At 36.3% G+C, this 16,977-nt stretch overlaps 1 protein-coding gene across 1 annotated transcript in view; it reads right to left on the reverse strand.

Moving 5' to 3' along the window:
* LOC145693846 (lysosomal alpha-mannosidase-like) overlaps positions 1–16,977 on the reverse strand; it is a 100,380-nt gene that overhangs the window by 44,131 nt on the left and 39,272 nt on the right. The window contains exon 8 of the mRNA XM_081770051.1: positions 15,488–15,707. Within this exon, the coding sequence (XP_081626177.1) occupies positions 15,488–15,707 (220 nt within the window). The remainder of the gene's footprint in view (positions 1–15,487; positions 15,708–16,977) is intronic.

Raw genomic sequence — 16,977 nt, forward strand, 5'->3', positions numbered from 1 at the left:
GTATAGGCCACTTAATTGTTCTTTTTATTTGAATATTAGCCCGCCAAAGTGTTTTTATTTTTTCTTTTGTCCCCTTCCTAAATAAGTTTTCCCATCACTGGAATAACACCCAAGCCCTGTGCAAAACAGTTTCAAGCTTCACCCCTCCTCCAGGGGTCTGGTGGATCGTTACTACCACCTGTTTGCTTGATAATATTATTAGCACTGTGGGTTTAATTAATAATATGCATGCTTGCGATAGAAGAACACAAATTTATCGAATTAAAAAGTTGGTGATTTAAAAAAAGTTGGATCATTATATAACAGTTAAGAAGCAGTTCTTATCAAAAACAGAAAACCATTATGGCAGCCAAGTTTTGCTTCTCATCGTTCTCTCTAACTAGACCTGATACAAAGAATGTATTGATTTTATTATATTTAAGTCCCAGGCGATTTTGTTGATAATTTATAAATATTTCTTTATAACCCTATATTGTGGTAAAAATCATTTCCCTGGGAAAAATCTACCAGGGGTAGCATATTCGTGTATTTTCGGCTACTTTTCGTTTTAGAAAACAACTCAAGTGATTTCATAAATAAGTATTTCATTAATAATCTAATAACATGAAATAACTCATTGTTCCTTAAAAAAAAAAAAAAAAAGTAGTTTACTCAAGGTTTTTCACGACAATTTTCTCAAACGACTCAGACTATTTTGTTCAAGTTTCGAAAATAAATGTTTCATTAATTAGCTAAAATATATGGCTAAACTCGCAGGATCGAAAATGATCCACAATATGTAGTTTACTCTTGGGGTGAGATTTCTAACGATTTTCTCAAAAATGGCTCAGGTGCTTTTGTTAATATTGCAAAAACAATTATTTTGTTAATTGCTCTAATATACAGTATAACATATCTAATGAAAATATCTGAAGGGGTGGTACATTTTTTGGGAGGAAGGGTGAAGTTTATTCAATTGAGTTTTTCAAGACAAATTATTTTATTCCTATTTCCCAAATACAAGTTTCAATAGGAAGTGTGGAATAACAGTTTAGGAAATTGGAGCAACAAAGTGTAGTGCGGTGGCCCGTACCTTTTATAAAAATCAAGGCTATAACTTCTTCCTACTCCTTGTATTGTTTATCAAAGCAGAATTCTGTCCTTATTAGTTACACAAGACGATAATTTTATCATTTTCATTACTGTTTCTGTTGTTCTCTTAAGCTTTAGTTCATAAGCATTAACCATTATTTTTATAATCATGCATCAAATTAAGCAATCATGTTGTAATTTCCAGCTGCGGTCGTGAGATTTATAATCAATAAAATCCTACTGGTGGTTTTGATTGTATCTAAATCAGTGACATAGTCAAGATATATATTTAGGAATTTCGACTTTATACTGAAAATAAAAAGAGTTATCGAACCTACATTACAGTGTGAGTTATAATCTTCGCCTTACTAACGTATTTCCAAATTCCTGACCTGTTTGGTGGTGACGTCGCCGGGAATCTATCTTGAAGCAGCTTTGACAATGAGTATTATATACGATATATACGGTATACTCGCATATCCTTCAAATTAAATAGAAAAACACTGTCAACGTTTAACACTGGACGCCTTACAGTGTGGAGCAGTAACGGCTGGAGCGATTGGAATAAATCCGAGATTTTAGATTGAAAACCTTCTATTTCCAACAACCTTCCTTTTTCTGTTGTTGCATCTTTATCATAACAAAGTTCCGGTATTTTGATGCACCCAGTATACTAAACGAGTGATCTGCAACCGCCGTACCGCGGCACCAGAGTGCCATGGCAAGGTGGAAAATGTGATACAAAATTTTAGACATCGTAAGAAATTATTTTTTGAGTTATTATTATTGTTATTAGAGTCTATTATTATTCCAGTTACTATGCTTCATACGCTTGTATAGTATTTCGTTCTCTGTCGTATTTTATTCTCTATATACTAATTTCGTCGGTTGTTGGAACAAAAAAAGAAGACGTTTATGACTGCTACGCAGTGACGATACTAGAAGGGACCAGGGGAACGGGCGCCTTCCGATCACATCGTCCGCCTTCCGTCCTCGTGACAACCCCCGCTTCCCAGGCAAGCTGTATTATCACACAGCAATTTTTGGGTACACAAAATATAACTGGGTTTCCAAAAATGTATCTGCCTATTCACACACACACCCCTTCCCCCAAGAAAGTAAAGCTGGTGTCGTCACTGCTCCCACGGTGCGTGTTTCGCAAAAAGTACAGATAGCTAATTATAAGATATCCGAACTTACCGTTAAGACCAATAGATCACACACAACAGCTGAAACGTTGTTAATGCTACTTGTAAATAGATGGTGAAAATAGTCCTAGGCTTAGCTAATAGTGAAATTCCAAACTTTCTCTCTCAACCGACAATCAGTCTCCGTGTTCGTTTTCAGCTAGGTAAGGGCACGAAAGATACAATTTTGTTATTTAACAATCAGTGAAATGCAGTTCGTAGAAGGAGGGACTATAACAGAGGCCAGTTGTTGCATTAATGTCATTCTCCGTTATGTTCGTTTATTGCGTGGAGCTATCGGTCCGAAGTTTCGTTTTATGAATGTCAATGCTTGTCCGCATCGTACAGCTGCCGTGGCCGCCCTCCTTGAAAAAGAGGATATTCATTAAATCTGATGGCCAGCGTATTCCCTGGAGTTCAACCCATAGAGCATGCTTGGGATGCTCTAGGGAGACGTGTTGCCGAGCGTATACCTCTACCAAGTACTCTTCCAGACTTTCGAAAAACTCTTACGGAAAAGTGACAGACCCTGCAACAAGAACTGCTTGCCAAAATACGATTTTTATTAAATGGTCTGTATTTGTAAAAAAAGAGTGACAATTACCGTCTATGCCCTCCCAAAATGTCGTTCCTGGTGGTGAGGATTTTTGTCTTCTAAATCCGCGATTTTTTTTACGAAGCTTAAATTTTAATAAAGTCACTTAAAAATTTGGCATTCTTAATAGATACCATTTATTATTATTTTCGTTTAAGAATATAGAACAGAGTAGAACGATAAATACTTATAGAATACTGATGGAGAGATATAGAATATAGAGAGATATAGTGATATAGAATACTGATACGAAGCTAAATCTACTGATACCTCAGTTGATTAAGTTATGATAAAAAAAAAGGCAACTGAAACTTTATCCAAACTGAAATGATCAACAAAACTTTTAAATACATTTTTCTTACGTATTCTTGTGTTTGAAAATAATTGAATTCAATGCTTCATAATGGCCTAACATTTTATGATAAAGGGAAACATTCCTGTAAAAACTAAAATGAGGAAACGTGTGAGCGCGTCGTGACACGGGTACTGCTGAAGCTCTAGGCTACTCAATCGAGAAATAAGAAAATGTACAAAGTAAAAGAATAGCTCCTCATAAAAGACAAAACGTTACTGGATGAGCACAGAATAACTCCATATAAGCATAAGCGTCTCTTGAATGTTATAATTGATGGGTACAATAAAAGCATTATAATGCTTGTAGACTTAACTAAAGTTAGCATTATAATACTTGTAGACTTAACTAAAGTTATGTTGAAATGGTAAGGCAATTAGATGGATATTTGAATTAAAAGCTAGTGAGTTTCAATTTTTAGTCTTCCAAACTATGTCATACAGTAGAAACCCGATTAACCGTCACCCTCGGGACCGGGACCATGACGGTTAAGCGAATAGACGGATAACAGAAATATCGTTATAAACCTCTACAGTAAGTAGATTTAAAAGGTTCTGGAAGAAATATATAACCTTATACAAGTGAATAATACATGTCCATGCTTTTTTCCATAAGGGTTTCAGTACTGTACCAAGTTTTATGTGGAAACTAGCATGACCAGAAGTGACGCATGACTATTTCAGTCCATTTCGCTTACACTTTATTCCGTGCTCTGTACGGCGCACGGTGTCAATTACGGCACATTTAAAGTACAGTGCTGTCCGGAGCAGTGACAGATAACAGAGAGTGACGGTTAAAAGGGTGACGGTTAATCGAGTTTCTACTGTACATAAATATCGGAAGTTTTACAAAATGGCTATACCCGTCCTTCCATTTGTCGACGGGGATTAGAGCAAAACTGGTGAGATATATTGAGAAGTGGTTTTCGAAAATCGATTCAGCGTCTCAAGAACAGGCACCATCTTATCCTCCGTTAATCCACTATTGAAGTCCTAAGTGGTAAAAGTCAACCTTATGCAGTCTGAACATTGATCGCCTTAAAATTAACACAGTAATAACAGTAATAATCAAAAATCTTTTCAAGACTTGTCGCAATACTATGATTATTCTCAATGCCAGATGAGCTACCTGGAAACATCTCGTATCATTGGCTATCACTCATGTAACTTCTCACTTGAAAAGAGCTGCAGAACATGTTGTTTTCGGGAATCAATTCAATTTTGAAAGATTTTAGAATCTTCATCCATATGGTAGTAAAACCGAAAGCATTATAAATTTAATGTTACTTCCGGTTGAAGTATTGATATTCATAGAAAAAACGGTACGACATATCGAAAACCAGTTTTTTAATCGATTCAGCGTCCCAAGATAGGGTTCTTTTTACTCCGTTAATATGCTGCTCAAACAAATGGTAGAAATTAAGCATAACGAAAGCTGTACTAGATATTGACAAATAGTTTCCAGAAATCGATTCAGTTTCTCAAGAAAAGAATCTGTATTTCTTTACTATAATTCGAAATTGTATTATCTTACTACTGTTTCCGGTTTCAATATTAATCTACACAGAGGGATGGAGAGATAGAGAGCGAAAGTAAGATATAGAAAATGCGGTTTCTGGAATCTATTATGCTGCTGAAGAATAGATTCAATCGGCTCTGATAAGTCTCTATTCAAACTGGAAGTGGTAGAAGACAACCGTATCCGGTTTCAAGATTAATTGCCATAGAATAAAAGCTTCAATATATAGCGACAAGTTTCTTTGGAATGGATTGAGCGTGTTAAGGAAATATATCTGTCCGTCTGTCTGCTAAAACCAGAAATTATTACTATACCTTTTTTCACATGAAAACCTACTTGAGCGGTAGCCAATGATACGCGATATTTCTAGGTACTGCGGCAGATATTGACAAAAATCACAGTAGTACGAAATTCTGTGTGTCTATATACTGTCTGTCATCTGCCCCACAATGATGACAACGTCGCTTCACTGCTATTAAAGGAGCAGGAAACCTTCTCAAAGGTATTTAACTTGACATTTGAAAAGAGCTATAGTCAGCGTTTCAATATCAATCTCCGTACAGGAAGAAAACCGTAAGGTATATCAAGAATCGGTTTTCTGGAATTGATTCGCCATTCCAAGAATAGCTTCCATTTTCTCCGTTAACGCTTTTCTAAAACCGAAGTAGTGGAAATAAATATTTTACGGTTTCAATACTGATTACCATAGAAAGAACACAGTAACAGATAGCGCCAAGCGGTTTTCTAGAACTAATTGAGCATCTCAAGAAAATATACCATCTTCACTCTCTCTCTCTATTAAAGCGGAAATGGTAAAGAAATTACTACTGCTGCTAGTGTCAGTATTGATCTGCATTGAGATAAAACTGAAAGTTACGTATGAGAATCGGTTTTCTGTGATCGATTCAAGGTCCCAAGGATCTTTTGAGTCTTTGACCAATTTAATTAAGAAGTGGTCAAAGTAGACAATTTCTGGTTTTAACGTTAATCTCTATACAGTAAAAATGGAAATAGATAGCAAAAATCTGTTTTTTGTATTCGATTCATCGTCCCAAGAATATTTTTTTCACTCTTACCTCGGCACTAAAGGCGAAACCAGTAAAACCGAATACTACTTCCGGTTTCATTGTTGATCTCCATAAAGCAAATACGATAATACATAGAACTTTTTTGTTGTGTATTCAGCGTCCGAAGAACATGTAACCTCTAATCTTATTCCTCTATTGTAATCGAAAGCTATATATCTCCTGCAACCAGTTTTAATATTGAATGTTCATAGTTTCAAAGTGTACCGAGTTCACATTGCGACACGAAATACAGTTGTTGTCTCTACTACAGTATTATATAATTCATTATAGCTGTTTGCCATCTCAAGTAGACCACTTGAAGCGAAGTTTCATCGTTGCGATTCTCAGCAATTTTATCGTCCTGATATGCGAATTGTCAGCTTTAATACCATCATAAATTGTAGTATTTATCCCTTTTCCTCTCCCATGTACTACCGACTATCCCACAATACAATTTGTTCAGCAGTGATGGCCTAACCTATTTTTGTCTCCAGTTACGTTCATTTCTTCTATATTATTCCCTATGGGCTCCTGTGAGTAGGATCCCTGGTTTGATTACGCCAAATAAACTTCGTGGTGGACAAACACCGTGTGCGTGGGTTTTCTGGGGGTTCCTCTGTTTTTCCCCATTTTCTTCATTACACCATTTCATAACCATTACTGTCTCCTTTAGCCTAGCCGGCATAACTGTGGCACGTAAAAGTGAAAGATTTCGTTTCATTCCCAATGGGCTCTTTGGTTTTATGTTTTGCATAGCTACGGTCGCATTTTTTCCAACACAAAAATTTTGGATAATTTTAGTTTCCTTCTTTAGTTCCCTTGTAGCTAAATCACTGTCGTTACAGTCTTCGATGCAGAAAACCTGGATTCGAAAAACATTACTCATATTACTGAATAAACTAAATTAATCAACGCTACTATTGAGTATACGCGCTACCTACAAATAGCTTTAGAGCACCACCATACAAAGACAATCAGACGGCAAGGCCATTCGACAAGAAATACTGTCACTCATGGCGCAAACATAGGTCGAATGCTTTCATGTCGCAGGTATGCTTATTGTTTGCATGAGCTTGTATAAGGCTACCGAGTAGTCCCTTCTTAAATTGTCATAAATAAAGAGTCCAGGGGAAAAGGAGATGTCCATTTTTACAATTTTTTCAGGAAACGATTTTTAAAGTTCAAAACATTTTATTTCGGAAACTAGTCGTGGAAAATGCTTCAGATTTGGTTTACAAGTTATTTATTATATTGAAAACTAGCTTACAAAATCTTATGTTCAATGTATATTATTGTAAGTAAAAGAATACATAAAAACTGACATGAGGTTGGTATATACTGGGAAAAACGGGTCTATTGCAGGCAAAATAACGGAAAAAAGAGGCAATTGTTAATCAAATTATAAATAATATTATTAAAAATATGACATCTTTGTTCTCCTTTACTCTGCTAATTACTTCTCTTTTGAGTTTCGTATAGAAGGCGTAAGCGTATAGGCTGCATAAGACATTCAAAGCATACAGATCCTAGCACTTTTCTTCCTAGATAGGCAACTTCCCTTTAAGAAAGAGGAAACGATCTTGTAAATCCCACCAATAATTGATGTTGGTCATAGCATCCTATTCAAGCTGTTCTCAACCGATTTAACCCAGTTCCTTAATGTACAACGAAAATCTTGGAAATGTACTTTTATCCTCTAATCAATATCAAGTATGGGAGAGTGAAACAAGTATATGCGGTCCTTTGCGCATTATTGCAGTGTTATTGAGTTGTTGAGTTGAATTTCAGTTTAGCGTCCCTTTCAGCAGCGAGGCTATATGAGACGTGGACCTACTGATTAACGTGGAATCCGATCCACATGAGCTCCCACCGGGAATCGAACCCGGGTCTCTCGTGCAGTGTTATAGTACTATATTTCAACATTAATACAATTTATGGTAAAAGCGTCCAGCTCTCCGACGCGAGTCATTTATGGATTAAAGAATTCTCCCTCCAATAAATCTGGTTGTGGTGGGCCATTTGTTAATAGTAGGTGAATCACAGAAGTAAACCAAAGTCCATTATAAGTCTCCCTAGGTATCACAAAACATGGGTGACTTTTCTCTACTCGAAGCTCATCATTGGCCTAGAGTGGAATGAGCATTTTCCGAAGTACAGTGATTGTAAGAATGATATCCAATCTCGAATTATGAAACTGTAAATTCACTTACTTTATATGGTGTACGTTTCACTCTGCTGCCTTTGATTACATTATTCCAATCCTCTGGTATTTGATCTTCTGATTTTATGTTAGCCAGTCTCATGTTCTTATCACGTTCAAGGTAGGAATGACACGAACTGGGAATGTCACTTGAAAGAAAATGAACCCCTGCCTTTCATGTGCAATGCAATGAAGGCATCTGAATAAAGTATAATCCTTATTTTGACTACTGCAAGAGTAACAGAAATGCTCAAGAGTAACAGAAATGCTCAAGATGAATGTTGGGAGATGATTTGTCTTACTATTTTTTTAAAGAAATAGATTGTTGAAGCTACATTTAGCTGTATGATCAGTCAACACTGGAACATAAATACAGTTGAACGTTATCGACAAAAGAGACAGAAAAATAAGAGTAAAATGAATTCCTCTTTCTTCCACTGCAAGTGATGACGATATCTCCTTCCATTTTAAAAGGATTTTTAAACTGCTATAGCAGGCTAACAGTAACCCTTTCCCCTTTTCGATATATTGAATGAAACTCACAGCGTGCTCAACAAGATGGCATGAAAATCGAAATTTCGCCCAAAAGTGGACATCCCGCATTTCCCCGTGGACTTCTCAAACGTTAATTAGACGGTTGCTATCTTTTCTTTAGTCGAGTTCTTTCTATAAAATAACATTTTTCTTCGTTTCTAAATTTCTCAGCTGTGAACAGTTTCAAAAAATCATGACCTTCGTTGATAGTCGGATTTGGAATACTTGGTTTACAATTTTGGTACAAGTTCTCTACGAAATTACTCGTTCTCCAGTTATTTTTTCCTGTAAAGATTTGTAACAGCGTGTTAATGTCTTTGCTCTGTCTGCAGGATGCTAGGAGGGTTGAGCTTTTGCATTACCTACCCATACATCAGGTGCGGAAAAACTTATTTGTATTCAATGGGTTTTCTCGGTGTTCTTCTGTTCCATAACGGAGACAATTGGACCATAAAATACCTGATTCCCAAAAATGACAACATAATCAAGGGCACTGGCACAACCGGTATGCGTCAGCACAGAATCTACTGAAAACAGGATATTTGAGACAACAATGACACAGAACCGTCGACATGTTTCACTGTTGTCATTGTGCCAAGCGTCATGGTCCATTATGAAGGCCATCCATGTCAGGTCATATTCATGTCATGTAACTTGGCAGACTGATTGTCGACGCCGGTTGAGGAAGGTGCTATTTGTTTCTCCATTATTTGCTCCGCACTCAGACGATGATTCAAAGTGACAATACGCCGTAAGGCTTGGCGAGATCTGTCAACGGCGGTATTGTTCCATCCACTGTTTCACTTCGCGGATGAGGATTTGCCATCAGTTTTGTAGGTTGTAATCACTTTAGACACTGTCCTTTGCGGCACACCTAACAGGCCTGTAAGTTTTGTCGCGCTTGCAGAACGTGACGGAGAAACAATTTTCCTTCCTTGAAAACTAAATAGAACTCTCATTTTACACTAACACTGCTCAGCTCACTGTCCATTCACGTTCTACTACCTTTCACGTAGTATGGAGTTGCCCGTAACACGCCACTACCATCGTCTCAGATCTGTGGTGGCCGCGTAATCTTTGGTGACCCAGATATATGACATGTTTCCAACTCCAGGTGTGACTGTTAAATAGTTAAGCATTTGTAGATCTGGAAGAACAAATATTGGTACGTTGGGTATATGGGCATTGAGTGGAAGCGTATTTAGTGAATTCGTTGATAGTCCATAGAAAATACAATTTTAATTTCGGATACTCTTAGAAAAACTTACTGGACTTCCGCTTTCATATTCCCTAGTGGTTACATGGTTAGTATGCGCGCCTTAAGTGCGTGAAACCTGGGTTCGATTTCTGGTGGGACCTCATGTGGTTAGGATCCCGCGTTAAGCTGCATTTCATGTTTCCTATAGTCTCGGTGCTGTATAGGTTGCTAAGCCCTGAATCAACCAACAACTCTTGCGTAAGGATCTGAAGAAACGGATGAATGTGATGCAGATATGTAAAGAAAGAAAGCTGAAGACAAAAACTGCCAAAGATGGACTAAGGTTGGGTGTTCGAAATCAAAAAGTTTCAAGTGCGCTAAGTGAAAGATTTTTTTGTGTATTGAGAAAACAGAAACTGTCCTGATGATTTGCATGTAAAGTAAAACAGATATGAAATACAGAAGAAAGAAGGGACATAATAATAATAACTATTACAATTTCAACACCAGACTCGGCTCCGGAGGGAAGTCATGTCCGTAAAGCTTAAAAGTTTTGTCGCATCAGACTGAGAGAAGAAATGTTACTTACTGTTCCTATTTTTGTAATCAACAGTCAGAACACGAGAAAGTAATACATCTGTTTGTTTTACGCAATATCATTTTATTTTTTACTGTCGTAATTTACCTTACAAGCCGCCTTTGGTAGACACCTTTAACATATTGTGCTCGTATTTTGATAGTTGAACAACTCTAATATACATAGTGCACTAGATAACAAATATACTGAAATTCACAGGTTTTTATTTTTTCGATTAGGCAGTTCGGGTTATTTAAATAAATATACCTAGGTACTGTCTTACAAAACGTCATTTCTATGTTTTATAACACTCCAATTTTAAAATATACAAATTTGCTTTTCCTACGATACAAATACACAAATATATAAATTTTTATGATTGCAGATAATTACCTGGGATTGAAGAGGTTAAATGGAAAATATCGACATATTGTGAAACATGGACATATTAAAGCATTAAAAGTATCGAAGAATCGTAATATCGTAATACTGAAAAATACCGAAATATTGAAAAATATTGAAATATTAAAAACACCGATCTTAAAAGTTTTCGATACTTAAAAATATCTACCAATCGATATATCGTAATATCGCACAGCTGTACGTGGGACCTGTCACCAAGGATTTTTTAACCACTGTTCCTCTTCGAGGATTTGGTTTCCCCGTAAATTTTGTAGAATTTCATCACTTTGACCGTCACCTAAATGTTGTTACTCGCGACACTCTCAGCATACTTACCACTTTCACCACGCTAACACCATATATCCGAGCTTTAATATTTTGGCCTCTTTGGAAATTAGTTAATTTATTTTACTTTATGACCGCTTGCTCGATACAGGCACACTACTATTCTACTGAGACTCACAGAATACGTAGTTAGCCCTATCAACCCCACCAACAATCAAGGGCTGCGGTCGCTGCCTATCCTTTGCCAACCCAGACCTCTTACGTGTTTCCTATTCCATATGTTTGAATTAATTTAATAAATCTGTATGCGACATATCTGTAAACTACGGTTGTGCTTTTTTATTTGTTAAAGGTTAAAATAAATATTTAGTTTATTATTATTTTTAAACTAATGAGTTCTGTTTGACAAAAGAAGGAAATAAAATAGTGTGAAAGTTGGAACATATAGTATGTAGGTATGTATGAATCTGTACTCTGCCAATGTGCTTGTAAGTCTTCAATCTTAGATAATTCTAGTGTACCTCTTAGGATACATTTGTTTTTGCTCTTGTTCAAATAAATTAACTTTCGCTTCAGACACTGGTCCCAGACCTTCTTACATGGAGCAACAGAAAATCGAACTACGTGTGTAGATAGAAACAATAATTGTGTCCCGATAAGATCACGCTCTGTGTATATGTTTTACGCTAGCCTTCCTGTGTATATCTTCCATTCATTTATCACAATCTTTGTTTCTGTTCCCACCGTTTCTGGAAGTACGAGTTGTAAATATATGCATATAACTGTTACGTTTCTCCAATTGTGATCAATGCCTCCCCCTGATTTCAACCCACCTTCTGCTCTTTAACTATGTCATGTGACAGGCAGGCTACTGTGAGTAGACGCGACTGCGCAAACGAAAATTTCAAGGTTGCGTCGGTACCAACAAGCACTGTGTAAATTTGCTTGTGTGTTTATTCCCCCGCACGACTCACCTCCTCTTTCCACTCCCCTTACGTTTCTCCATCCCGTAAGCAGGGCAGTGCCAATAAATGCGGTATGCGTCATATTTACACACCGTTTCTTAGTTAAAGTGTGAGACCACCAGGAGGCAGCTAATTCGGTAGAGCATACACACGGTATACACAGATTCTCACATTTTTCTATAATTATTGGGACCTTCCCGAAATTCGGCCAGGAGGCCCAGGACGTCGCCACGAAGCTCCTGTAGGCTTAAAAATTGTTGGCACCGGAAAATGTCCCAACAATTTTTCCGGTCCCAACTGGTAAGGTGTTAAACCATATGCAAGTGCCAACAAGGATAGGAATGCGGGAACACACACACACACACACACACACACACACACACACACACACACACACACACACACACACACACACACACACACACACACACACACACACACACACACACAAAAGTTTAAACAAAAAGAAACATTTTTTTCAATAAAAACCATGGTTTTTGCCAACCCTCGTTAAAAACAACTGAAACTATAAATATACATTATACAGAAATGAGAAACATACATATACATCGTTAATTGCACTAAAATGTATATTTTCAAAATAATATTCATAATGTTTCGATATACAAAAAAGCAGATGTAAATGAAATGTCTCCACCTCCTCTCTTCCAATGTGAATAAAATAACTTAAAATTTTCGTGAGATATTATCCAATATTTGAGGATATAGAAGATCCAACGAATAAGAATATAAGATAGGAGCCTGAACCATGAATCACACCACACCGTGGAAATATTAATAAATATGAACAAAATCGCTATAGCTGCTTTCGACAATCGTTCGAAGAAAACTCACTTCCATCAGTAAATTACCCTTTCTTGAATTCTCCAAGATAAATGAAAAATGCCATTTTGATTTATATCCTGTGTTTTGTGTCAATAACGAAGCTATGTAGGGCAAGACCTACACTTTAAACTAGGATCTGGATCAGTGTGGTGGGTTGGATGCTCTCCCACAAGAATCGAACCCGGGACCTTGTAAACGAAAGAGGGCGCTAGTCACCAGCTCATAAGGTCAAATTCATCTCAATCAGTTGATTATCCTTTTTGAATGTAACCAGACAAAAATCGCGGAAACTTGACCGATGGCGGTGTCGTGCGACTACTCTAACCAAGTATGCTAAGCTACATCAACACCCCCCTTTTTTAATCCATAGCATGCAGGAGATCGCGGTTCGAGTCTCCATTAGTCCGAAGTCCAGATTTATCTTTTACGTAACTTAATCACCTGTCTGTGCACCTTCAGGTACTCTTCCAAGTATAAAAATAACCATTATATCTCCGTGCATTATTTCCAGAGAAACAAATACTGTCGTATTGTAGGGTTATGAATTATGTATTTATCAAATACAAAGAAAAAAGTTAAAGTGGTTTTCAAGAAAACAACAATTTCCTATTTTCACCCCAGGTACGGAAAATCTCCCTCTTTATCTTACGTATTTGAGGAATCCAACAGAAACTTCAAGTTTAAAATTGGGTCTAGATTTGTTCAACAGTCTGGTCTTTAGACGTCTGTACACAGGGGCAGACAAATGAATGAACATTCTAAGAACAATTTTCAGCATGTAAGAGTCATGAAACGTTAAATCTCCTGATTTTTTAAATAATTATTTTTATTTATTTATTTATTTATTTATTATTATTATTATTTTTTTTTTTGTTTTTATCGTCACTTTAAAATATCAAAAAAGATGGAATGCATGGGAAATTATAAATTATTAGAGATAACAATTATATATTACTCCTTTTCTAGAGTCCTAATTTTACACGAATACATTGGAATTTTTTAGAATTACTTTTTTAACATTTAAATTTTACTCCCCTAAACACTTGATTGATACTTTACTAAAATTCTTGTATTACGCAGATCGGAAGAAGAGAAATGTGGTAAGGTAAGTCGGAAAACTTTATTTAATATTGGCAATAATTTTGATATATATTGCGAAAGTTCTGAAATCATGATTTAAGATCCAGGCTATCTTATTTTAAATCCTACTTTAGTGCTTCATAAAAGCAAATCGCCATTATGGATTATCATATTTGTATCCAGAATATTAAAACTCTGTAAATACGAGTATCTTGAAACACTCCTCTATCAGCTGCTTCAAGAGCAGACAGTCGCAAAACACGTCCTTTGACAGCTATAAAGTTTAGAAAATACAACAAAATAAATTTCCGAGGTAAGGGTATGGGATTTAGTTGTCGGGTTGAGAAATTAAACCCTTACTACTAATTTTTGTTCTATCTGAGTGTCCGTATTTCAGAATTGCGTAGCCTGAATTTTAGTAACAGAAGTGGGGCCACATCTGGAAATTCTTGCGATACTTAACCTTACCTTCTAAAATTCGTTGCGCATGCAACACTCTATTTTGAAATGGAAGGTAGACAGAGAGAGAGCACATATAATTATATGAGGAGACGCGAATGGAAGACAACTAAAATGTGGTATTAATGTGTATTCCGTTAGAAACATATAGTATTTGCCGGCATATAAGACTCATCCCATTTTACAGAGTATTTTCACTACATATTACTTTTTTTTTTTTTTTTTTTTTAAATAATGAATGCAAAGCGATATCTTAGCAAGAATCATATGTGGAATTAATAATGCTTAACTAAACGTAGATCGTACGCGCCGCATCCAGAGGAAAGCATACACACTATGAAACAGTAAATAACGCGCTTGTATTCGAACTACATTTAGTGAGTCACTGAACTGTACAAAGCTGGAATACTATTGCACATCGTAAAGGATAAAAGAAATACATCAAAAGAATCGGGAACTTACTGGAATTGCAATAACAAAACTTTATGTATTAGATTATAGGACGCATTCTAAAAGTCTTAAGACGCCGGCAAATACGCTGGGTTTGGCAACTTCAAAACTATGATCTCTAGGTCTCAGTTTATCGAGATAGGTTGCCTTAAAAGATTTATTCTCTGACACTTTTTAACTTATAACTCTACAAGGATGTATTATTTATCTTTCTTTATTGAAGATAGATATTACTATTAGACATTATGTATGTCCCATATTTTGGGACTTCAAAACCAGTTTATATGCACACCAAAAACACGACAAACAATTTTATGATGTACGTAGTTTGTAAGTAAGAAAGTAACGTATATGAACGCATATGATGAAGAAGAATCGTACCAAACTTCTTTTCTTTAACCATGGAAACAATTTTATTTTATTCCATATATTAATGACGACAAAAGTTACTAATTAAAAAAAAAAAAAAAAAAAAAAAAGAGAGAGAGAGAGAGAGAGAGATATCGCCTCATCAAGTAATGGAAGGTGCAGATAGAATATCCAGATTTCTTAATTTTGATACATACGCTCCTTTGTCATATTCACGGTGACATATACCGACTATGATACCTCTTAGATATCAAGGAGAATCACAAATATATTATAAGAATAGTCACAGGACAAGAAAAACTAATGATTCTATTACTGGAATGTCTAATTACCTGAAGAAAATTATTTCCCCTTCTTTCATAGTATTTAATGGTTGGTCTTGAAGTAAAATAACCAGTCCAATAAGAATGCGGATCACTTGGATACGGTAAAAAGTCATCTTGCTTCGTGGTCCATGTTAAGTTGGAATCATGCACAGCTTTCAAATAACAAGAAGGTGTTGAATAAAATACATTTACTCTACTTCCATTGGCCTGTTTCTCGTTAACATAGCTAATGAATAAAAGAAAAAAGTATTATTCAATATAAAATAAAGAAAGTGCAATGTAATTGTTCATCTATTTACATAAAAATAATAATTAAAAAATTCGTTTACAACCCATCAAGGACTATGGTAGGACCAGAGTTTTTGGTTGGTTGTTTTGTGATCAGCACATCGACTTTCCTCACCGTTACTGCTAACTTTCTACACTGAAGTTCGGTTTCGGTCCTTAAAGTTTACGTCATCTTTCCGACTGCTTCACAATGCTTCACCATGGATTACATGCACTCAACATTAGACTATACTGGAATAGTACATATAGGGTAGGACAGTCAAATCCCTTTTTTAAGACGCGCATGCATTGGAGGTATTTCTGGAAGAATGACTTTGACGTTCTATACACCGGGAAGTTTAGTAACAATGGAGCATTAGACCGGTGAACAACGCGGATTTGCTGTTAAAGCGTAATGTGAATGATGAAAGGTACGTACATGCAGAATTTGCATTTCACCGATAGTTTCATCTGCCGCTACGTGTTCCTGTACCACGAAGGAAAGGCATTGCTGGTTGGGTTCACACGAAAAAGGAGGAGTCCAAGAAGTGTTCGAGACACTCAAGAACGTTGAAGCTGTACGACTTCCGATGATAAAATGATGGTCGCCACCCCCATGGAGCCATACTTTTTTGGGTGGGGGGTGGGGCAGGAGTCATTTAAAAAATGAACTGAAAACTAAGAGAATTTCCACTTGTGCTCGTACCAGTCAATAAATGAAGAAAAATATTCTAGTTTATCCTTTTATATATATAAAGAGGGGATTGAAGGCCTCACTCTTACGTGGTTGGAACAAAAGGATCCTAAAATGGGAATACATTCTTACTACTATTTCTAATTGATGAAATATTTAACGGAAATGCTTATGTTAAAAGAAAATCTATAATAGCATTAGCGTACAATAAATTCTCATCCGTAGTTTTCGAGAAAATCAACGAAACTTGAATTTATGGCGTTAAAAATATATATTATTCGTGGTCAACAATACCAGGCTTAATAATATGCCTCCTATTACGATGATTATACAACTTTAGGAATTAGATTTCTGGGCTTTCGGCATCTGTGGCCATATTAGCCTGTCATGTATGAAGGATGACAGTCTCTCGGTGATCACACTATCCGAGGAATGGGAAGGAAAGATGGGACCTGGGACCGATATGTTAGGTACCATCCCAGTATTCGTCTGGTGTGAATGAGGAAAACTTATGAAAACCTCATTCAGGATGGCT

The sequence above is a fragment of the Thermobia domestica genome, chromosome 1, assembly GCF_964235325.1.
Source record: "Thermobia domestica chromosome 1, izTheDome1.hap1.1, whole genome shotgun sequence".
Taxonomy (NCBI): domain Eukaryota; kingdom Metazoa; phylum Arthropoda; class Insecta; order Zygentoma; family Lepismatidae; genus Thermobia; species Thermobia domestica.